The following is a 24553-nucleotide window of genomic DNA, read 5'->3' on the forward strand; positions in this document are numbered from 1 at the left end:
TTTGGAAAGTGGGAGGTCAAACCATAAATTGGGACCTGAACTTATAGGACCGAAAATGAGAGACTTCTTTTAGTCACCTCTTACGACAAGCAGGAATACCGTGAGCCTATTCTAACCCCCGGACCTGCAGGGGGAGTGCCACCAGAGGTCCTCTGTGCCAGGTACCTATTTCCTCAGCCATGTCACGTGTGCAGAACTCCATCAGCACAAATTTGATTGTGCCCTGCCTGACTATATAGGGTGGCTCAAGCCAACATTTTGGCAGTTCACTTTACTGGAGATCTGGGCCAATCTATGTGCTGACTCTTAGCAGCCCATCAGTCAGAGCCCAGTCAGAATCCACCGCAACAGTACCTAAGACATTCCAGCTACAATCCAGGACATACCTGTGGGCCAAATATGCTAAATGCTCAACCTTGTCATTGAGGGTTATCAGTGGCATAGTCTTCACGTCACACTATGCTTACTCACAGTGTGTTTCAGGCATATGCCTGTCAATGTCTGGGAAGTTGTATTATTTTTCATTGAGAAGTTTTCCTTCATTATTAAATCTCTCTAATGTGGTTGTAATAAACTCTTGTTCTCATTTGCCTTTGTCTTATTATTCCTTATGAATCATTTCCCCATTGGAGGTACAGCAGTAAATACACAATCCAACTTTTGAAACTAGTAACTCCTCCCCTCGGGAGGCGGGAAGGATAAATTGGGGAAGGCTACAAAGAAGGGCTGGTTGGTCAGAAAGTCAGCTATTGTGAGAACAAAAGGAGACAATGAGCTCCATCGCTGGAATTGCTTTAGCAGTCATTTTGACATAAACAAACTGACAGCAACAATTACCACAAGGCTATTCAAATAAAATTGTCATAGTTTGATCTGCAAAGTCGGAGGTAACCAGACAAAAAACAGTATTCTATATTCTATCGAACTGTAATTTCTACATGAGATGGCAACCCATAGATCAATAGAAGTATAGTGAATACAAAAGTTCAGTGCATTTTTCCAGAAAGTCATTTATTCTAGTAACAACTTTACAAAATGAATAAATTTACATACTTTTTGGTCATACATGTGTGAAAACAATCAAAATAAAATAAGTTCATTGTCCATACAAAGTGTCAGAAGTCCAAATCACACCAGCTGAAGGATAGAAATTCAGCGTTGGCTGGTGTCTCGAGATCTGTACGTGATTCCTCGGCTCTTCATCTCTCTCACAATACCAGCTGGCAGGCGACCAGACACTGATATCGCATATACTCCTTTAGTGAACCTATCTGCAGAAAAATTGGTTTAGCACATTAGTAGGTCAAATAAATAAAATTAAATATAAAAAACAATGTATTTTCTGTAATGTAATTTTAAATATTACTTACTTATCCGCTGCCATTTACAGACCCAGCTGTCCTCAGGACTCATTGCAGCAATCATCCTGCATGTATAGAAATAAAAATTAATATTAATATAAAAATCATTACATCAAGTAACAGCTGGAAATGAATTAAAACAAAAGTTAGAGTGCAGAAAAATACTGTCCTTGCCTTGCTGTGTTTAGGCATTTTACAATTGATTGTGTTTTCTTTTAGGGCACAAAAACAACTAAGGTCATTTGCATCCATGTCAGAACCATAGAACAATAAGATGAAAAAGGAGTTAAATGCGACTATGCGTTAAGCCCAATTGACGGAAGGAAGGTAGCTAAAAACAAGGACTTCCTCTTGGAGTAAGGTCCACGACATATGCCACAGAGACAACTGAGGTCCTGAACTGAAGATTAAATGTCCTTCCCCTTATTGCTATGAGGGAAAAACGCAAAAAGCGGTCAAGAGTCCACACATCATTCATTAAAACAGCCAATAACTCGGATGGCAAACATAAATTAGAACATAAGTGGTTAAAAAACAGGGCATTCTGTCAGGAAATGGTGAACCCTCAAAGATTGGTGACAATCAGCACAAAGAGGTAGTGGATCACCACTTAACAAACAGCAATGGCTAAAATGAGCCCAGTACACAACCTAGCTAAAATGATCTCCTTGGGCTGACAGGAGGTCGGCCAAACAGCTGGGAAAGGTTTAATTCCCTGGAGCTTGTTCCCATGAAGGAAAGACCAGGGGTAAGGCCAAAGGGACACCACCTGCAGACAGATGGCAACACAGAGATCATCAGAAGCAATGGAAGAACTAGTGGGTTGAGGTAGGAGGACTACAGGGCAGCAGTGTAAGCAGCCTCGTTTCTTGTCAGACCGATATGACCATGGACCCACATAAACATCACAGTGGCTCCATCAAGAAGAAGCAAGTGAAAGCTTTCTTGGACCCGTTGCACAAAGGAATGGACTGTGTACAGGACACAGAAACTTGGAAGGGCACTGAGTGAGTTGGAGCAAATGACAATTGAAAAGTCTGTGTTGCTTGAGTACTGCATGGTCTGATACAGGGCAAAGAGCTCCACTGTAAATTCTGAGCAAGCCAATACCGAAAGAAGCCAATACCGAAAATGGTTGGTCCCAATGACGAAGGCACACCCGACACCACAGTCAGTCCAAGAGCCATCAGTGTACACAAAGGTTGGACAAATGGACACCACGATGATGGATTGTATTTAGGCGACATAAGATGGATGGATGTGCAGATGCATAAACAAAACACCCATAGTCTAGTTTCGAACAGACAAGGGATCGGTACAGATGGAGGAGGGTGGTCCAATCTGCTCCCCAGGAAGTACTGCTGAGGACACATAGGACACTGACGGACCTGGTACAGCGGGTGGTCCGGGCAAGACATGTGGGATGACCAAGAAAGCTTCCTATTGAGCATGAGCCCCAGGAATTTTGTTGTTACAGTGAATGGAAGAATAATAGACCCAAGATGTAAAGACAGCGGAAGAAGGCCATTGTGCCACAAGAAATACATAAAAAACAGTTTTGTCAGTGGAAAAGCAAAAGCCATTCTCGATGTCCATGAGTAAAGATGATCGAGACATCGTTGAAGAAGCCGCACAGGAAGAGAAATGCATGGAGAACTGCAATCAGTCACAAGATTATCAACAAAAAGTGAAGCTGGAGATGCCTTGTGGGAGACAGGCCATAATAGGGTTAATGGCGATAGCAAAGAGGACGATACTCGGGACGGGACCCTGAGGCACACCATTTTCCCGGATAAAGGTGTCCAAGAAGACAGAACCCACACATACCTTGCAAACTCTGTCTTTTAAAAATTTCTGAAGGAGAAAGGCGTGCGACCATGCAAGCCACGTGTGTAGAGTGTATGAAGGACACCACTCCTCCAGCAGATGTTGTAGACTCTCTCCAAATCAAAAACAGGGCCACAGTCTGGGATTTCAGCAGAAAACCATTCATGGGTGGTTAGTAGATTGCGAGACTTGAGCCACCGTACCAGCCGGGCATGAATTACACGTTCCAGCACCTGGGAAACACAGCTGGTGAGAGAAATTGGGCAATAGTCAGAAGGAAGGTGTTTCTCCTTACCAGGCTTAGGTATGAGTATGAGAGTGACCTCACGACAGTATCTGGGGAACATGCCATCTGCTCAGATGCGATCGTACAAATGAAGGAGAAAGTGCTTGCCCGAGAGAAATATGCTGCAACATCTGAATGTGAACATTGTCCGGCCTGGTGCAGAAGATCGGGAGGAAGTGATGGTGTGATCCAGCTCCTGCGCAGTAAAGGTGACATTGTAGCGTTCATGATTCTGAGAGTGGAGGGGTGTCACCCAAGCTCCCTCAACTCATTTCTCAAGTGGGAAGGCAGAGTGATAATGAGTGGAATTCGAAATCTCTGCAAAATAGTAGCCCAAGGTGTTGGATGAGGTATCGAATATATTGCTTCCCCCTACTTATACCTCCCGAGGAGATCACGAATGTAAAATTAGAGAGATTAGAGCGCGCACGGAGGCTTTCAGACAGTCGTTCTTCCCGCGAACCATACGCGACTGGAACACGAAAGGGAGGTAATGACAGTGGCACGTAAAGTGCCCTCCGCCACACACCGTTGGGTGGCTTGCGGAGTATCAATGTAGATGTAGATGTAGAATATGGTCCACTATGACATCATATGCTACAGTCAGGTTGGAAATTTGAGAATGGACCTTGGATCTCCGAGAGCTGTCAGTGGCTGGCCCAGACGATGGAGGAGGGGGTTGAACTGTTAAAAGAACTAGTCAATGAAATCCAGCTAGCTTTTTTGCTAACCCAAAGAATGTGATGACACTGTGCACGCAACTGTTAAAAACGAATGTGGTTCACCATCTTAAAATGGCTGTTAAAAAAGCGGAGAGCATGTCTCCGCATGTGAATTGCTTCGCAGCATGACCCAGTCCACCAAGGGACTTGAATATGGCGCGGTAAAAATGAAATGGGAGGAATGGAATATTCTGTGGTGGTAAGGATAACGTTTGTAAGGTATTCTACCTGATCATCACAACTGGGAAAAGTTGTTCATCGAAGGTCGCCAGGGAGGAGCAAAGCCTCCAATTGCTTCTAGAAATAGCCAATTGGATTTGCACATAGGTGGGGTAGGAGTCAGCAAATGGACAGCACATGGAAAATGGTTGCTCGAATACATGTCATAGAAAACTGACCAATTGAGATGATAGGCAAGTTGGGCAGTACAAAATGAGAGGTCCAAATGGGAACAGGTGTGTGTAGGGAGTCTGAAAGGAATGTGGGAGCTATAGTGTTAAGGCAGATGAGGTTGAGTTGATTGATAAGGTCAGCCAAGAGGGCACCTCTTGGACAGGTTCTGGTAGAACCCCGTAGTGGTATGCATTAGAGTCATGAAGCAGCAAAAAGGGGTGATGGAGTTGCCCAATAAGCCGGAGAAAGGGGACGATGATGACACTGAATGGTGGAGGGATGTAGACAGCACAAAGAGAAATGATGAAGTGAGGAAGTTTCCACATTTTCATGTGGAATGCAACAGCTTGCAGCCAGGTGTTCAGTGAGGTGGTTTGACCATGAACATCATCCAGGATGAGCAGTATGACCTCCCATGAGATGGAATGTCGTTCTCAGGGGAGGGGCGGGGTGGGGTGGGGGTGGGGTGGGGGGTGTCAAAGTGCACTTGAAAGAAATGCCAGAGGTCAAAGCAGTCATGAGGATACAATTTTGTTTCCTGGAGTCGGAGAACAAGTGGACACTGCAATTCCAAGAGCAGCTGTAAATCTTCTTTGTTGGACCTGTGGCTGTGAATGTTCCATTGGAGGAGTTGTGATGAGGAAAGAGGAGGAAGTAAAAAATGAAGGGGTGTCACCTCAGTGGCTACTCAGTACCAGCCAACAGTGTGCAGAGGCTGGAGAATCCTACTCCATGAGATCTACAGACACGTCAGCATTTGCACTGGGTCAAGCATTTGCACTGGGTCAGCCAGTGAATTCCAGTTCAGAAAAACAGTTGGCAGTGCGCACCTGCAAAACAGAGGTCAGCCAGATGAGGCTATCACGGGGGACACCATCAAAGAGGATGTCCGAGTCGGTGAAGGAGAGGACTGTTTTCTTTGTTTGGTTTCTTGGAGCCTTTTCAGTTGGCAGATGAAGACACAGGTGTTTGTTGGCTGGAGAGACATAAGAAGTCTTTGCAAGAGTACTCCTGTTCTTTCTGGCCTGCCAGTTGTATGTCATGTGATTTCACCATTTGAAGCAAAAATTTGGTGGCTTGGTACATAGCTGGAGGAGGAGATGGGGTGCTACCACGACACTGGGCAATTTTACTCTGCAGTGCTGAATTTGAGATCGCAAGTCTACATGGCCGCGTCCTTCTTGGAGCGAGGTATAGCGAGAACAGTACTGTAAATGCCAGATGGTAAAATGCAGGGCTTCCGAAAATCCAACAGCTTGTGAGCGACAGGATGAGGCACTTCTTCCTTCAACCATATCTCCTGGATGGCTACCTCATCAAGATACACAGGACAGTCTCGGGAGGAGGCTACAAGGTCGGCACTGCAATTGATACAGCAGAGAGGAGGCGGCTGGCAATCACCCTTGTGAGTATCCCTACCATAAGTAGCACATTTGTCCAGGTTTTGACAGAACATTTGAGTATGGTTGTAACATTGACACTGGTAGCAGCACATTGGGTTACTTCATAGCCTACTTTGACCTTTGATGGAAGCACTACTCTGTCCAACATGAGAAAAAGAGTGCCTGTAGGCACAAAGGACACATCATCATTTTTCATGCCCCTAAGGACAGCACTGATGCCCTGATCAGAGAGGACAGTTTGGATTTCTCCCTTGGTCACACCATCAAGCAGCCTAGTGTAAATAACACCATGCAAAGAATTCAGCTTTTGATGGGCCTCAACATAAACGGGATAGCCATGGAGGAGCGAAGCTGCAAGCAGTAGTTGTGCCTGAGAAGCACAAGTAGTCTCAAAAACAAAGTGCATTGCATAAACAAATAATAAATGGATTAACTGTAGCAGAGGACTGACCACCTCTAGTATGGAATGCCACAATAAACTGATATGCAGCTGAGAGAGTCTTTGAATTTTCAGCCTCACTCTGTTTTCATTTAGTACACAAAGACCAAGTTGATGATTGGCTAACTGCAACAAAATCTCCCATAATTGCAAGCAGCTCTGATGGTGCGCTCCTTACAACGGGGGGCCACCTCAGAGGAAGCCTCACCCACCTTAGGTGATTGTTCACAACTTGGGTCACACCTCCCAAGCTCCTGACAGAAGGCCCAACTGGCAATTTGGGAAGGTAGCAGCTCAGGCCATCACTCCTCCCTGGGCCTGGCCTGTAGCAGGGGGTGCGTGTGAGCCCTATGAGTTGAGCCGGTACTGGGAATTGTGTGTTATCCAGTCACCTTTTACTACATGTCAGACGTGTGGGTCAGCATTCAGGAGTGCACAGGCAGGAAGAATAAACAAAGAGGAACCTCAAATGCCACAGTGGAGGAAGGATAGGGGATAGAGAATGAAGAAAGAAAGAAAGAAAGAAAGAACAGTGGAGGGACTGTTCTGATGTCAGGCTACTGAAAATTAAGAACACATATCCCAAATATGCTCCCCATGGGAGGGAAAAAAGAATAGCAGGACGACAGACATGCAGCATGGAAGGGAGAAGTTGTTAGAAAGGCTGGGGGCCCTGAGTTACACAATGAATTCTGCATTGTTGCACACAATTCAGCAACAGTGGATTATTTACAACAAACTTCATGAGGGAATAAATATACTGTGAAGCTGTAGTCAGAATGCAACATGCCTTAAACATATATACAAGATGATCTTTCTTTCAGAAAGGCAAACCTATTTCGTATCACAAAGCAGTGGTGGAGCTGGTAATGCACTGCAAATTCCAATGACAGATCTACTTTACAGAGATTAAGGAGAAAAACTCAATTTATTTCAAACGGTGGGGATATGTGTAGTTCTCTTGACATATATTCCGAGAGGACCATAGACTAGGTGTGGCAAAGGGGATTGGGAGTGGGAGGAATGGAAAGACCGTGTGGCAGAGCAATCTTGGAGTTGTTAGAGAAGTTACATGAGCTGCCATGCCATGACAAGCTGTTTAAATTCTGTTTAAGCACAGCATTTTATTAGACTGCTTTAAAATCATTCAATAATGCTACTGCCATAATTACTGATATAAAATGACAATACAGGATGGGTGAAAATCTTTACTGATTGTACTTCATGTCAAAACATTTCAGTTTATGTTGCGCTGTGAACTTTCAGCTTGTTGCACACAATTCAGTACCAGTAAACTTCAGAAAGAGAAACATATTTCATATCACAAAGCAATGGTGAAGCTGGTAATGCAAATCAGCAATATGCAACCCAAATACAATGTGGCTTTTAAAATTGTTGTAAGTTCCTTGGAACAATAAAAATTGAAACAACAGTATGACAAAAATAACAAGCAATAAGTCCAAACAACAAGCACTGTCTAGTGAACAGCAGTATAAATGTCAAAGAAAGTCTTCCAAGTCGCAAGGAGTGATGTCTGGCTATGGATTACCCTGACAAAAGAGCCCTTTATTGCACTTTCATAGCACTAACTGGCAGTCTAATAAATATGAAGACAAAAATAAATGTAAATGGAAGTGTTTTGTTTGAAGACATTACGGGCTGATCTCAGGCACAGTTAGTTCATTAATATGATCGATCATAGTGATGTTGAATGAGTCACTTTACATTCGTATTACACATTCATTTGTAAATATCAATACATGATGATCATTTACAAGATGTATTACATTTTTATACACAGCTGCAATTTAGTAATTAATGTCCATCACCTTTTAAGATTACAGAAATAGAAATTCATCCACAGAAGAGAAAGAGATGTCTAGGACAAACTTTTTCAGTTTGTTTTCAAATTTTACTTTGCTGTCTGTCAGACATTTTATATCACTAGGTGAGTGATCAGAAATTTTAGTTGCAGCTTTGGGCACCCCTTTCTGTGCTAAAGACAAACTTAAAGGGGAATAATTAATGTCATTTTTCTTTCAGGTATTGTAATTATGTACATCATTGTTCCTTTTGAAGTGCAGTGGATTATTTACAACAAACTTCATGAGGGAATAAATATACTGTGAAGCTGCAGTCAGAATGCACAATGCCTTAAACATATATACAAGATGATCATGGGTGAACACCACATATTATTCATACAACATATTTTTGAGCAATGAAGACTTTCTTTATTAAACCATAATACTACTCTGTATGACATTATTGAGTGAAAATACACAAAATATGGCAACTTACTGATTTCTCTCTCTCCAAATTTGTAAGTATTTAAAGTGCAAATGTGGCTGAATTACATTGTTTTAGGAGTTCCAAAATGTGATTTTTCCAATTTACATACTCCTCAATAAGAATGCCAAAAATTTTAAAATGTACACTCCAGTTATTATTTGCTCATCATGTGTTACACTTATCATTTGTGTAATACTGTGTCTTTCTGGAATGGAGAGTGAGACCATTTGCTAAAAATCACTCAGTAATACTTTTAAGAACATTAATTATCATTTCTTCTGTCGCTGTAGCTGTGTTTGGATTGGCTACAATGTTAGCATTGTCTGCAAAAATAGAACTAATTCTGCTTGTTATATATTAGATGGAAGGTCATTTACATATTATGAGAAACAACTGGGGAATTACGATGGAGCCTTGTGAACCCTATAAGTGATTTCTTCCCATTCACACAAATCTCCTCTGCTTCCATTGGTTGAATTATTAAGTACAACTTTCCGTTGGTTGGCTGTACCATGAATTCCATGAAGGCCCATTTTATCTAAGAGAATATTGTAATTCACAATATCAAATACCTTAGATAGGTCACAGGAAATAACAAATGGTGCTACTTTGTTTTTTTTTTTTAACTCTTTTAAAATTTGGTGAGTGAACCGTAAATGGCATTTTCAGATGAGCAACTCTTCTTATATAGAAACTGTGATTCACTGAAGATACTACTGTTGCTAAACTACGTTGCCTTCTCAAAAATTTTGGAAAACAATGTGAAACAGGTCGGTAGTTATTGACATGTCTCCTATCACCTTTCTTACAGCCAATTTAGCAATGACATATTTCAATCTATCTGGATAGATGCTGCAAGTTAATGATGCATTGCATATTCCAGAAATGACACCATTTACTATACGGGAACAAGTCTTGTAATCTGTTAAAAACACTGTTAAATCCAGACGATCTTTCATTTTCAAGAGAATATAAAATTTTTTGATTTCAGAAGGAGAAGTTGATGAGACATTAATATGACTAGATTTTACATGACTTGTTTTTTCAACACCTTGCTTTCATTTTTTCTCTTTAACTGTTTGTCGCTATATAGATCAAGGGGATGTGCTGAATAAGATTTTCTCTCATGAACTAACATGTCCACATTGTGCCTAAACAGAAATATTTCTCTCATCTCAGACTCTTAGTTTCTCAAACAGGTAGATTGGGAAGGAAGGCTAGGGTCCACTCTGTATGCTTGCTTGGATAGGAGTAGTGAGGGCAACAGATTCCGGTAACTATGGAGAACGCTGGGTGCACCATCCTGCAAATCGTGACTCGTGTTGTCAGCAAAGATGCCATCCTGTTGTTACAAGCACCTAGCTACTGGTGATAATACCCAGTGAGGTAAGTACAGATTCTTAATGTGAAAAAAAAATTGGATAGTGCTCACGACAGAACATAATAGATGAATGCTTTTATTGACATCCCCCCACCCCACTTCACAATCAGTATTGGCAGAACATTTTTGGGAAAACCTTTAGAAAGTTCAAGGTCAGTAGTGATGGAACATTTGAGGGAAAGCCTGTAGTAAATTGTGCATATACTTAATGGTCACATTATAGTTTTAGAGCAAAATTTCAACTTAACAACTCTTGGCTGGGGTAGTCACATGATTATGACAGATAATTGTCTGAATGTGTTCTAAATCTCTTACCCAAAAATTATCTTGAGCATTTAATCAGGGTAACTTCTGAGATCTGGTTACAAACAGGTCCAAACTTTCAAACTCAGTTAGTGTAGAGCAGGAAATCAGGCCCATAAAGCCATTATAGCATCAATGACTACAGGAGTAATAGAAAAGTAAAGAAGGTAGAGTAATATTTACACCACATAAATGCAACAAGAAACATTTTACATTACAAGAGCAATCAACATCAAAAATTCATCTTTGAATCTGAAAATCTTGAATATACACGATCAAAATTCCAGAAATTGTACCACATGTCTCAGATAGGTATGGTACAATATGTCTCAGACAGGTACGTGCTGAGCAAAGTTATGAAGGGTGGGAAAGGCACATTGTGGTTTGAAATGCATTGGAAAAAAGCACCAAAAGAAAAGTGAGGATCACTGCAGATTTACCATAACCAAAGCCTTGTCGACAAACAAACACTGAACAAAGTGAAAATTAGCCTAAGAAGAGCCCTGCGTCAAATGTTCAATGAATTTTAAAGTAAAATTCTGTTTACTGATTTTATAGAAAATCCTAAGAGGTGTTTGTTTGTACACAAAGTATTTTGGTCTTATGTAAAGTCAATAAATCGAACAAATCCATCCGTCTGCATATTCAGAGACCATAATGGCATCAAAACAGAGGATGACAGAAGATCCAAACACTGCATTTCTTTTTCTGAAATTGTTTCACTGAGAAAGACTGTACTGAGATTCTTGTATTATTGAGGAAGATTGTACGGAAGTTTGTTCATTAAATCTCTGCACAAACATAAAAAATGACATACTGAAAACAGTGATTGCAGGACAGAAAATTAACTATAATCACTTGATACATGGGATTCCTATACAATTCTATAAACTTCTTCTACCAGCCATCTATGATAGGTCAGTGAAGGATAAAGTGTTCAAGTGACTGCAAAAATGTACAGGTCATTCCCATATTCAAGAAGTGTCAACATTTAAGTAAATTTTATGCCAACTACTATGAAGTGCATGGCAGAGGGTGCTTAGAATGGCACCACACATTAGAATGGCTTCTTCCCATTACAAATGTGTATGAAGTGCGGGAAGCAAGAGTGCTAAATGCTTCTGTTTGTGCTTTAATTAGTCTACTTCCATCTTTATGGTCTCTAAGAGAGTGATGTATAGGGACTGAAGAATATAACTAGATTCTTTACAAAATACCGGTTCTTGAAAATTTGTATTTGTAAATGATTTTCTAATTATTTTATTCTGACTGGGGAGAAATCACATGGAGTTCCCAAAGGCTCAGTTTTAGAGCCACTATTACTCCTCAATACCTGTAAACGATCTTCTATCTAACATATGTCAAGCAGAATTAGTTCTTTTTGCAGATGATACTAGTATTATAATCAATCTAATCATACACACAGCAAAAGACGGCATGGTAAACAATGTTTTTAAAAGTATCATTGCCCTGTTTTCTATGAATGATCTCACATTCAATTTTAGAAAGACGCATCATATTCACATCTAGGGGGGACTACACCCGTGAGTAGTGTAACACATGGTGAGGAAATAATAAATAGGGTGGAAACTTCAAAATCTTACGTGTCAATATGAATGAGGATTTAAACTTGAAAAAGCTCATTTTGGAACTCCTAAAACCAATTAGTTCAGTCACATTTTCACTTATATCTAAACTTCCACATTTCAGACACTCAGATCTGGACTAAACATTGTACGTCGATAGAGCATCAATCAAGTCTCTGATTTAGTTCGTACTATGTGCTGTCGTCCAGCAGAATGGGCGTAAATGTTAACTAAAAGTAACACTAGAACTACCAAAGCACAGCAAAAGCATATCTGAGAATAATTTATTCATATGACTTCCATATGTGAGTTGCTGGAGCGTTAGGTTGTTGTACCAAAGGTCGTGGGTTCAAAACCCCCAAATTAGAATTTCTTTTTTTACTGTGTTATGTGTGAAAGTGTTCTAAGGGACATGTAAAGGCTGTTTGAAGATTACAGCTATGTCCTCTTGGCAGTCTGCTTTCAAAATAAAGAAACAATTGCTTCACATGTGTGGAAGTAATAGTAATAGTAGTAGTACAACAACAACAACAACAACAACAACAACAACAATTAAACTAACAGTACTAATGTTGTTGTTGTGGTCTTCAGTCCTGAGACTGGTTTGATGCAGCTCTCCATGCTACTCTATCCTGTGCAAGCTTTTTCATCTCCCAGTACCTACTGCAACCTACATCCTTCTGAATCTGCTTAGTGTATTCATCTCTTGGTCTCCCTCTACGATTTTTACCCTCCACGCTGCCCTCCAATACTAAATTGGTGATCCCTTGATGCCTCAGAACATGTCCTACCAACCGATCCCTTCTTCTGGTCAAGTTGTGCCACAAACTTCTCTTCTCCCCAATCCTATTCAATACTTCCTCATTAGTTATGTGATCTACCCATCTAATCTTCAGCATTCTTCTGTAGCACCACATTTCGAAAGCTTCTATTCTCTTCTTGTCCAAACTATTTATCGTCCATGTTTCACTTCCATACATGGCTACACTCCATACGAATACTTTCAGAAATGACTTCCTGACACTTACATCAATACTGGATGTTAACAAATTTCTCTTCTTCAGAAACGCTTTCCTTGCCATTGCCAGCCTACATTTTATATCCTCTCTACTTCGACCATCATCAGTTATTTTGCTCCCCAAATAGCAAAACTCCTTTACTACTTTAAGTGCCTCATTTCCTAATCTAATTCCCTCAGCATCACCCGACTTAATTAGACTACATTCCATTATCCTTGTTTTGCTTTTGTTGACGTTCATCGTATATCCTCCTTTCAAGACACTGTCCATTCCATTCAACTGCTCTTCCAAGTCCTTTGCTGTCTCTGACAGAATTACAATGTCATCGGCGAACCTCAAAGTTTTTATTTCTTCTCCATGAATTTTAATACCTACTCCGAATTTTTCTTTTGTTTCCTTTACTGCTTGCTCAATATACAGATTGAACAACATCGGGGAGAGGCTACAACCCTGTCTTACTCCCTTCCCAACCACTGCTTCCCTTTCATGTCCCTCGACTCTTATAACTGCCATCTGGTTTCTGTACAAATTGTAAATAGCCTTTCGCTCCCTGTATTTTACCCCTGCCACCTTTAGAATTTGAAAGAGAGTATTCCAGTCAACATTGTCAAAAGCTTTCTCTAAGTCTACAAATGCTAGAAACGTAGGTTTGCCTTTCCTTAATCTTTCTTCTAAGATAAGTCGTAAGGTCAGTATTGCCTCACGTGTTCCAGTGTTTTTACGGAATCCAAACTGATCTTCCCCGAGGTTGGCTTCTACTAGTTTTTCCATTCGTCTGTAAAGAATTCGTGTTAGAATTTTGCAGCTGTGACTTATTAAGCTGATAGTTCGGTAATTTTCACATCTGTCAACACCTGCTTTCTTTGGGATTGGAATTATTATATTCTTCTTGAAGTCTGAGGGTATTTCGCCTGTTTCATACATCTTGCTCACCAGATGGTAGAGTTTTGTCAGGACTGGCTCTCCCAAGGCCGTCAGTAGTTCCAATGGAATATTGTCTACTCCGGGGGCCTTGTTTCGACTCAGGTCTTTCAGTGCTCTGTCAAACTTTTCACGCAGTATCGTATCTCCCATTTCATCTTCATCTACATCCTCTTCCATGTCCATAATATTGTCCTCAAGTACATCGCCCTTGTATAGACCCTCTATATACTCCTTCCACCTTTCTGCTTTCCCTTCTTTGCTTAGAACTGGGTTTCCATCTGAGCTCTTGATATTCATACAAGTGGTTCTCTTATCCCCTAAGGTCTCTTTAATTTTCCTGTAGGCGGTATCTATCTTACCCCCAGTGAGATAGGCCTCTACATCCTTACATTTGTCCTCTAGCCATCCCTGCTTAGCCATTTTGCACTTCCTGTCGATCTCATTTTTGAGACGTTTGTATTCCTTTTTGCCTGTTTCACTTACTGCATTTTTATATTTTCTCCTTTCATCAATTAAATTCAATATTTCTTCTGTTACCCAAGGATTTCTACTAGCCCTCGTCTTTTTACCTACTTGATCCTCTGCTGCCTTCACTACTTCATCCCTCAAAGCTACCCATTCTTCTTCTACTGTATTTATTTCCCCCATTCCTGTCAATTGCTCCCTTATGCTCTCCCTGAATCTCTGTACAACCTCTGGTTCTTTTAGTTTATCCAGGTCCCATCTCCTTAAATTCCCACCTTTTTGCAGTTTCTTCAGTTTTAATCTACAGGTCATAACCAACAGATTGTGGTCAGAGTCCACATCTGCCCCTGGAAATGTCTTACAATTTAAAACCTGGTTCCTAAATCTCTGTCTTACCATTATATAATCTATCTGATACCTTTTAGTATCTCCAGGGTTCTTCCATGTATACAACCTTCTTTCATGATTCTTAAACCAAGTGTTAGCTATGATTATGTTGTGCTCTGTGCAAAATTCTACCAGGCGGCTTCCTCTTTCATTTCTGTCCCCCAATCCATATTCACCTACTATGTTTCCTTCTCTCCCTTTTCCTACACTCGAATTCCAGTCACCCATGACTATTAAATTTTCGTCTCCCTTCACAATCTGAATAATTTCTTTTATTTCATCATACATTTCTTCAATTTCTTCGTCATCTGCAGAGCTAGTTGGCATATAAACTTGTACTACTGTAGTAGGTGTGGGCTTCGTATCTATCTTGGCCACAATAATGCGTTCACTATGCTGTTTGTAGTAGCTTACCCGCATTCCTATTTTCCTATTCATTATTAAACCTACTCCTGCATTACCCCTATTTGATTTTGTGTTTATAACCCTGTAGTCACCTGACCAGAAGTCTTGTTCCTCCTGCCACCGAACTTCACTAATTCCCACTATATCTAACTTTAACCTATCCATTTCCCTTTTTAAATTTTCTAACCTACCTGCCCGATTAAGGGATCTGACATTCCACGCTCCGATCCGTAGAACACCAGTTTTCTTTCTCCTGATAACGACATCCTCTTGAGTAGTCCCCGCCCGGAGATCCGAATGGGGGACTATTTTACCTCCGGAATATTTTACCCAAGAGGACGCCATCATCATGTAATCATACAGTAAAGCTGCATGCCCTCGGGAGAAATTACGGCTGTAGTTTCCCCTTGCTTTCAGCCGTTCGCAGTACCAGCACAGCAAGGCCGTTTTGGTTATTGTTACAAGGCCAGATCAGTCAATCATCCAGACTGTTGCCCTTGCAACTACTGAAAAGGCTGCTGCCCCTCTTCAGGAACCACACGTTTGTCTGGCCTCTCAACAGATACCCCTCCGCTGTGGTTGCACCTACGGTACGGCTATCTGTATCGCTGAGGCACGCAAGCCTCCCAACCAACGGCAAGGTCCATGGTTCATGGGGGGACAGTACTAATAATAAACAAAATAAGAACACACACACTATACACAATGTGTCATTCACATATGTAAATGATCTACCTAACATACAACGAGCAGAATTAGTTATGTTTGCAAATGATACTAGTATTGTAATCTATCCAAGCATACATACAGCAAAAGGAAGCTTCAACTATAATGGTTGTGTTTCGGCGTAACATCAAGTGCCGGCACATCGGGCAAGAAGTGCGCAGAGAGCGGTGAGACAATGTCGCCAATAGTACGCTGACAGACCTCTCTCTAGGATGACACCGAGACAGGAGCGGCATCTAGGTGAGAATATAAGTGCTGCTCTGCCTGGGTGTGGCCCAAGTTGAAGATGAGACTTCCTCCCAATGCAACAGCAGTGACTTACGAATGGTACTGTTTTGCTTGCATTGGAATTGTATATGCTGAAGGATACTGATTATTTGCAAGTCGCCATTGCCTTTGTGAATACGCATAGTTAAGTATTGTCATTTATCCTACTGTAACAAAAATCTATTAATATCATTTGCTTGAACTGTTGTCTAGCGATACGAGAAAGGAGGCTTCCTAGGCACCCTATATCAGACGAATGGGCAGAACACAACAGATTGCATACGAAGAAGTGTGTGAAGCAAATTACTTTTGTACACCAAGCGCATTTAATGAATCCCACATTTGCGCATCCACCCTGTAGATCGTACAATGAAAGCTTTTGTCTGAAACAGAACTTTGTTGAAGTTTCAACGGGTTTAGCCATCATCCACCTGTGACAGTGAGAATAATAGAAATGTGGAGAACACAATTGATCATTGGATTGTAGCTTAAGAAGATTATTCCACTGTTGCAAACTAATCTCTTCTGAAGAATCTCAAGCAGCATTGGATATTTTACGAATCATAGGCTTGTACATTCTGAAGGAATGAAGATCAAGTGGTTGACAAATCAAGGTTGTGTTTGCTGGAATTATGTGAACTGTGACTTTGTCTTCCGGTAGATTGTTTTGTATTTGCAGGTCATGAAGAACACTAGTGTCTTTGTGGGGCCCATAAGTAACCAGTATTAGTGGAAATTTCTCTCCACTCATTTGTTCCACTACAGTTTCTTGTAGAAATGTCCTGAACAATTCTTTGGTCATTTTGCCCAAGGTGTGAGAGTGGATGATTAAATTTGGCACTGGAATCACGGACAGACGTGTATGAGTACTTGAAGAACGAGGCTCTTGAAGGACAAAAAACAGCTTTGGAGCCAGTTTGACCGTCTGTGAAAGCAATGGAACAACAGTGTATGTATGGGTTGTTGCGTAACGGAATATACAACCCCCACAATATCTTTAGAACACCCAGTTGGAAGAGTGTGGCCCACAGACATCTCCTTGTTGAACCCACTTTTGTTGGTGTTGTAGATATTTGCATCTGTGGTAGGCTGTCATGAGTGGACAAGATGCTTGTTGCCAGTCTTCTACCACTTTCTGGATGTCATCTCTGTTGTGGCACATTTTCATTGTAACAAAATGCTTGTCTTTGCGGCTTACAGTACTGCTTTCATGCTTCCAGTGCAAGACCCAAATGTCACTGGTGTCAAATCACGAGAAATTTAACTGTCTCACTTTTGGTTTTGCTATGACCTTCCTGATGGTGGAGTTTGAAGATCTCCATCACATGCATTGTAATATGCTTGTACTTCTCCTTCACAGACGTTAACTCTCCACATTCCCACTTCCATTTCCAATCATGAAGCATACACCATGTAGGACATCTAGTGTGAAATCTGTTTTTCATTGGAGACATCATTCAATGTGCACATGTTTGATTTGGCTTTGGCTGCTTTTTTACTTAGGCCAATATTTGAGAGCATTTTGATAGATGGCAAATCTGTCTGCATTACCGGTGCCCTCTGATCCAAAAAATAAAACAAAGTCTAGTAAAATTTGGTGCACTGTGATCTGTACACCACAAGTATAACACACTGGAGGGTCATCTTGCTAGAGACATGCATCATAGGACTACGACCTAAGAGAAGATAAGTAAGGAGAACCTCATTCCACCTGCGTGACTGGAAGGAGGTACGCCATGGCTGCACTGTGGACTTACCAAGACACAGTTAATTATCTGCGAATTTCAGCCATTCTTCTTCCCACTGACACATGACCCTGTGCCTCAACAGCAAGCAAAAGCTTGCAAGGGGATGGCACAATGAACTAATTGAGGATTGCGACATGCCTCCTTGTGTGCTATATCCGCACTTTTGTTCCCCTCCATACCCCTGTGCCCTGGCACCTAACAGAAACGCACCTCCTTTCCCAGCTTTTGTAGTCGAAGGAGGGCACTAAGGGAATTAGAATAGACATGGAATTTAGCACTTGAAACATGTCTCATTTGCTCCATTGCCAGTAAGATTGTGCATAATTCTGCACTGAAAACAGTTAAGCCTTGAGGTAGTTGGATCATGAGGATATGGTTGGGCAAAACAACAGAGCAACCAATACCAATGGAGTTCCCCTGTTTAGACACATTCGTAAAAACAGCTACTGAGTTGTGGTGCCCAGTTTATTAAAAACATAAGCAGGAGTGCAATCTCTCCTGTATTGTGCTAAATCTAAAATCACTCTTGGCCCCTGCAGTAACCAGGGTGGCAGGCAGTTAAAACCCTGGAGTTGGGGTTGTACTTGCTCCACACCAAGTGACCCCAACACATGTTGCACATGAATCCCAAATCACCCTGTTGCTCATGGACGAATGGAGAAAGGCAGCCCAGAGATTGACAAGAACAGTACAGTGTGCAAATGAATTCGGAGCAATGAGGAACTTACATGCCTGATGAACCAAGAGCTGCTGCCAGATGGTGAGTGGCAATTCCCCAGCTTCAGCATAGAGACTGAGTAAGGGGGTGGACCTGTAGGTACCTAGGCCAGCTGAATCTCCCCATGGTGGACAGCATCAATAGTCTTCAGATAAGGGGGTTTCACTAACCCATATACCCATAATCCAGACACAATCGCACGTACGCTGTATAAAACTGGAGTAGACGCACCTTGTCTGTTCTTGGAGTCCTGTGGCTAAGACACTTTGAGATATTCAATGCCTTTTGTGTTCTGGCTTGTGGCTTTCAGATCTCTCAGGTGTGGTAACTAACACAATTTGAGGCCCAAAAACTGCACAGATTATTTAAAATGTAGAATGGTGAGTCAGGTAAATTAAAAATGCAATGAGAGTTATTAAAGTGAGCACACACACATTTATCCGCAGAAAATTCAAAACCTGTCTTTGCAGCCCATTACTCTGACCTCTGCACTTCAAGTTGCAACTGACGAGTTTCTGTTAAAGCACTGTAGGAGGAACATAAAACTGCAAAAGCATCCAAAAATAAGGAACACTGTACAGCATTGTTTACCATAGACGCGATTCTGTTTAATGTTACAGTAAGGAGGGTAACATTTAAAACACTATCCTGAGGAACACCATTCTCCTGCTCAAAATGATCTGACAGCACGTCACCAACTCAGGACACAAAAGTCCACATAGACAGGAAAGACCATATGAAGATGAGGAGCCAGCCACAAAAGCCTCATTGATGGAGCTGCATAAGGATACAGTGTCTCCAAGTAGTGCAGTATGCCTTATTGATGGCAAAGAAAATACCAAAACAAAGATGTTTATGTATGGAAGTCTGATGCATAGCCACCTACAGCAGGGTCAGGTTGTTGACAGCGGACCAAAATCTGTGGAATTCACACTGAGAGTGGCTAATAAGTTGCCTGGTTGCTAATAACCAGTCAGTCAGTGGTTAACCATTCACTCCAGTGTCTTTCCTGCACAGCCCATAATGATGACTCTCCAGTAACTGTCGAAGCATTAATCACCAGATATGGTTGTGACTGTGTGCAGTATCATGAGTCTCGGATAGTGCTGAATCCAACTCCCACATGGAGAAAGGGCAGTTGTAAAGACTCAGAATTGTTGTTTCTAAAGGCCAACTTCCACCTCTCTACTGCTGCACGATAGCAGCAGAACACCGGATCCTGGCTGGCACTGGCAGAAGTCATCGCAAAAAGCTCTGCCATCATTTGAGTGATGTCTCCAGGCATTGTTTGCAGTCACCCCTGCTTTAGCAGTGCTCCTGTTGGAAAATGACTATGTTTACTGGAAATCCAATTGACGTCTTCCCATACTTTCACAGAACAAGTGAGCTATTGACAGAGCCCAGGAACACCTGCCACGGCTTTTTGCTACCTTCCCTAATTACGTGTTGCGCCTTGGCTTTCGCAACTTGAAAGGCTGTAAGGTTGTCTGCTGTTGGGCGGTATTTAAATCATCAGAGAGCAGCTCACCTGTCCCAAACTGCTCAGCAGCACTATCAGTCCACCAAGGTTCAGGCTGCCTCCCAAGGTGACCTGGGGACTTTGGGATGGATAAATCTGTAGCATGATGGATCACCCGTGTGATGTGGTACACCCACTCCGGGGCACTGTTATGGTGTTCAAACACAAGTCAGCTGGCTGAACAGTATCCAGTTAGTCCTGATGATCATCCATTTAGTGGCTTCTGTTGATGTAATGCTCCACCCATTAGGTGGATGCACAGCGTGAAGTGGTAACTGAAATGAAGGTCATCAGCTGCTTCCCACTGAGCAGGGCTTGCCAGGTCCAGAGAGAAGAAAGAAAGGATGACTCAGTAGCACCTGAGAAATGAGTGGTACCGCCTGTGTTGAGGATGCACAGCTATTGAGGTATCACACCTTTCTCCAAGACTTGACCCCTAGGGCAAGTATAGTCCGAGCCCCATAAGACATTATGGACATTGAAATCACCCAGTATGAGAAATGGGCAGGAGAGTTGTTGCATAAGATCAGTGAGAGCTTCAATGTCTATTGCCCCTGCAGAAGTAATTACAGTGAGTAGATAGTGATCTTCAGACCTTTATGAACTGCAAGGGCCATGTCTTGCAGGTCAGTAACCAAGAAGAGAGCAGAGGAGTGATGTGTGTTACTGACAAGCAGCAACCCCTCCCTTGGCCCATTTTCCAGTCAGGTTATCCTTGTGATGCAGGGTATAGCCCCATAGTACATGGGTATCAGACACTTTAAAATGTGTTTTCTGCAAACACAAGCACAGGGGGCATTCCCGTGCTAGGATTTTCAGTTCCTCCAAATGTGTCCTGAACCCATTAACACTCCACTGCAGTGTGGGAGCCATTTACCACAGGGTTAGCACTTTCAGCCCATCTTTCGACTGGGGAGGGGAGCCAATAATGGGTGCAGTCTCAATCCCGGGGTGACAAGCGTGCCCTAGGCCAACATCACAGTCCATCAGCTTAAAAGACGAATCATGAGAGACCTCTGTTAATCTACTGTGGATACTGACAGCAGCCAGTTAAATATTTATAAAAAAATATCACCAAAGCAGCTGTATGTTTTGAGAAATTATTTCAGTAATGCCCCTATGCACTCCATACATAGACAATCAGATATTTCAGTACTTGCATAACTGGAGCCCTCAATATCCAGATTCAGTGAATTTGTTTCTGGATTGTGTTCTTCACAGACTTTATGAAACTTGCAGACTCCATATACTGAGGGCTCCAGTAATGCAAGAATCTATATGTCTGCCTATCTATATATGGAGTGCATAGGTGCATTGGAACCTGAAGATGACATTATTGAGATGCCGAAACTGGTTATCTAAACAAAATAACTTCTCAAAACATACAGCTGTTTTGGTGATTTTCCTTGGTGAAAATCATGAGAGAGTGACAGTGACATCATCAGACTGCTTATTCTGTCAGCGGCTGGTCTTTTGCCTTTGATTTTTTTTGTCCTAGGTAGCCTTCAGAGCCACAACCATAGCTGCAGTAGAGGTAGCACTGGACAGTGGACCAGAGTGAACTCTTGGAGCTCTGAAACACAGCAACCACAGCCTTATCTGCTGTTCTGAGGGGGGGGGGGGGGGGGGGGGGGGGGGGTAGGAGTTTCAAAATAACTGCAGCAGCAAAAGTGCATTGACAAATGCAGGTACTTGTGCTGACACTAGCAACTTCCACTTGTGTAGTGTTTCAGAATGGAAGCAAAGGGGGCAGTGTATGTGGAAGGGTGCATGGCCATGTAAGTGTTTTTGGCTTCACCATATGGGATGTGCTTTGTCATTTTTATCTCCTGGATCTTCCTTTCTTCAAGGAAGACACTGCAGTTCCTACTACATACAGGATGATGCCCAGAGCAGTTGACACACTTCAGAGGACATGAACAACCAACTCCTTCGCAGGTGGCCTTACCACATTTGGCACACGTGGCACAGTGTGCCCAAAGCACTGGCATTTGTAACAGCACACTGGGTTGGGAACATAAGGCCGCACACTGAGGCAAAGGAAATCTGCCTTGACACGTCCGTGGAAGGTAGGTGCTGTTAAATGTAAGTATAAACAAGTCTGATTTGATCAGATCACTGTCCACCTTTCTCATGACATTTTGCACATCAACAATACCTTATTTGGCCAACTTAGCTTTCAGTTCCTCTTTGGGAATATCGAATAATTCTCTGCATGTCACAATGCCTTTGTTGTAGTTCAAACTGTTATGCAGTTCACTTTTGATTGCATACTCCCTAAAGCGTTGGGGTTTCTGCAAGTCTTTACTTGTTGGACACTAGACTTTTCTACCAGCAGGTTACCATTACAAAAGTGCATGACAGATTTTGAAGTTCTAGCAATGCCCCCACTACACCGTCTTGGATGTAGAATGGAGAGACTTTCTCGTAGCTGCCCTCTTTCCATTTCATTATTAGAAACACATTCTGACCACCATCTTCATTCTGTTACTATACACCAAAAGACTCTGCATAATCCCTAAGTCTGGAGGACTGGCTACATGCCTCTTGTTAGACTGGGTGTTGGTTACCTATCAGCAATTCCCCTGGGAAGAGGAAGAGAAAATTCTGAGGGGACTGTCTCGGTCCCACAAGCAGCTAGGGGAAATAAAGGTCCACTCAGACAGAGCCCTGATTGCCTGAGTAAGCCTTATGCTACTGAGGTTGTCCCCTAATGACTATTCTACCTCAACAGCCATCAACCTCATCAGTGCACAGCACACCTTGAGACTGAGAGGGTTTTTGATAAAGGTTTTTACCATCCTTGTGATCTGGCTGGACAGGCCAAGAACCCCATTCCCTGTGACACACAATGTTCCACTGCCACACCACAGGGTGGTTGCTGAAGGCTGCCCAGAGCTTATGTTTTTGTTTTTGTTTATGGCGCTCAACTACTAAGGTCATTAGTGCCCAGTCACAAATGTTATTGCACTAATAGCGTAGAAAAATGCAAGGGGGCAACACCAGAGAGTACTTTAAAAAACGCAAGGGGGCAACACCAGAGTACTTACAAAAACGCAAGGGGGCAACACCAGAGTACTTACAAAGACGCAGATAAACAAAATAAAAGAGTTTGATCTTTTTGGACAAGTCTGTCAATGTAATAAAACTAAGGATACGAGCAGCTGCTCAAGTGTCATCAGCTAAAAGTTCGTGTAAGGTAGACGGCAGACACAGGACAACACGAGAGTGAATAAAATGGGGACAGGACAATAAAATATGGCGCACCATCAATGGATGACCACAGGGGCACTGCGGGGTGGTAGCTAAATCGGCAATGCCCAATCCGCAACATGGCCAAAATGACCTCGTCTCGCCGGGAAGGGCGTGTGGAGGTCGTCCAAGCTGTCGGGATCAGTTTGATGGCCCTAAGCTTATTTTCATGGAGAGAGGACCAAGCCTCATGCCACAATGATGAAACATGCCGACAAAGAACCCCACTAACATCAGTTGAAAGGACACAAAAGGAAGCTGTCCGAGGCAGGAGGACAGCAGCCTTGGCCACAGCATCAGGAGCTTCGTTCCCAGGCACACGAATGTGGGCAGGAATCCACAAAAAAAGGATACAAGCACCAGTATCAACTAGCAACTGAAGGGACCGTTGAATTCGTTCCACGAGACGGTGGTTCGAATATGGGTCACGGAGACACTGTATGGCGCTCAAAGAATCAGAGCAGATGGCATAGGGAGAATGATGATGGCGGCAGATATACTGAATAGCCTGATAGAGAGCAAAAAGCTCAGCAGTAAAGCTTGAACACTGGTCAAGGGGCCAGTACTGAAAGGTATCTGACGCCAGCAGTAGTCTCGGAGTCATCTGTGTAAATAAAGATGTTAATAGCGAGCCTCGAACTAAGTTCGACAAACCTCGAGCAGTATATCGACGGCAGAAGAGTAGACAAAGCTCCCATAATCCAGCTTGGATCAGACAATGGACTGATATAAGCGAAGCAGGACCATTCGATCTGCTCCCTATGATGTACCGCTGAGAACATGGAGGACACTTAGGGAACGGGTACAACGAGCAGCCAAGTAAGACACATGTGGAGACCAGCAAAGTTTCCTGTCAAATGTAATACCTAAAAAATTTTGTTGTCTCCAAGAATGGGAGAGCAACAGGACTGGGATGTAAGGATGGTGGAAGAAACTGTTTGTAACACCAGAAGTTCATACAGACCATTTACTCACCAGAAAAATGGAAAGCATTAGCAACACTCCAGGTAAATTGACGGTCGAGACAACGCTGAAGACAGCGCTCCAGGAGACATGTTCTCTGAGCGCTGCAGTAGATCGTAAAGTCGTCCACGAAAAGGGAGCCTGAAACGTCAGCGGGAAGGCAATCC

General features: G+C 42.4%; 1 protein-coding gene across 1 annotated transcript in view; it reads right to left on the reverse strand.

Moving 5' to 3' along the window:
- Nucleotides 1-990: 990 nt before the first annotated feature.
- LOC126464801 (transcription elongation factor SPT4-A) overlaps nt 991-24553 on the reverse strand; it is a 30785-nt gene continuing 7222 nt past the window's right edge. The window contains exons 3-4 of the mRNA XM_050096259.1: nt 1371-1426; nt 991-1271 (exon numbers count right to left, since the gene is read on the reverse strand). Coding sequence (XP_049952216.1) covers nt 1153-1271; nt 1371-1426 — 175 coding nt within the window. The 3' untranslated portion in view covers nt 991-1152. The remainder of the gene's footprint in view (nt 1272-1370; nt 1427-24553) is intronic.

The sequence above is a fragment of the Schistocerca serialis genome, chromosome 1 (genome assembly GCF_023864345.2).
Source record: "Schistocerca serialis cubense isolate TAMUIC-IGC-003099 chromosome 1, iqSchSeri2.2, whole genome shotgun sequence".
In the NCBI taxonomy this organism is placed as follows: domain Eukaryota; kingdom Metazoa; phylum Arthropoda; class Insecta; order Orthoptera; family Acrididae; genus Schistocerca; species Schistocerca serialis.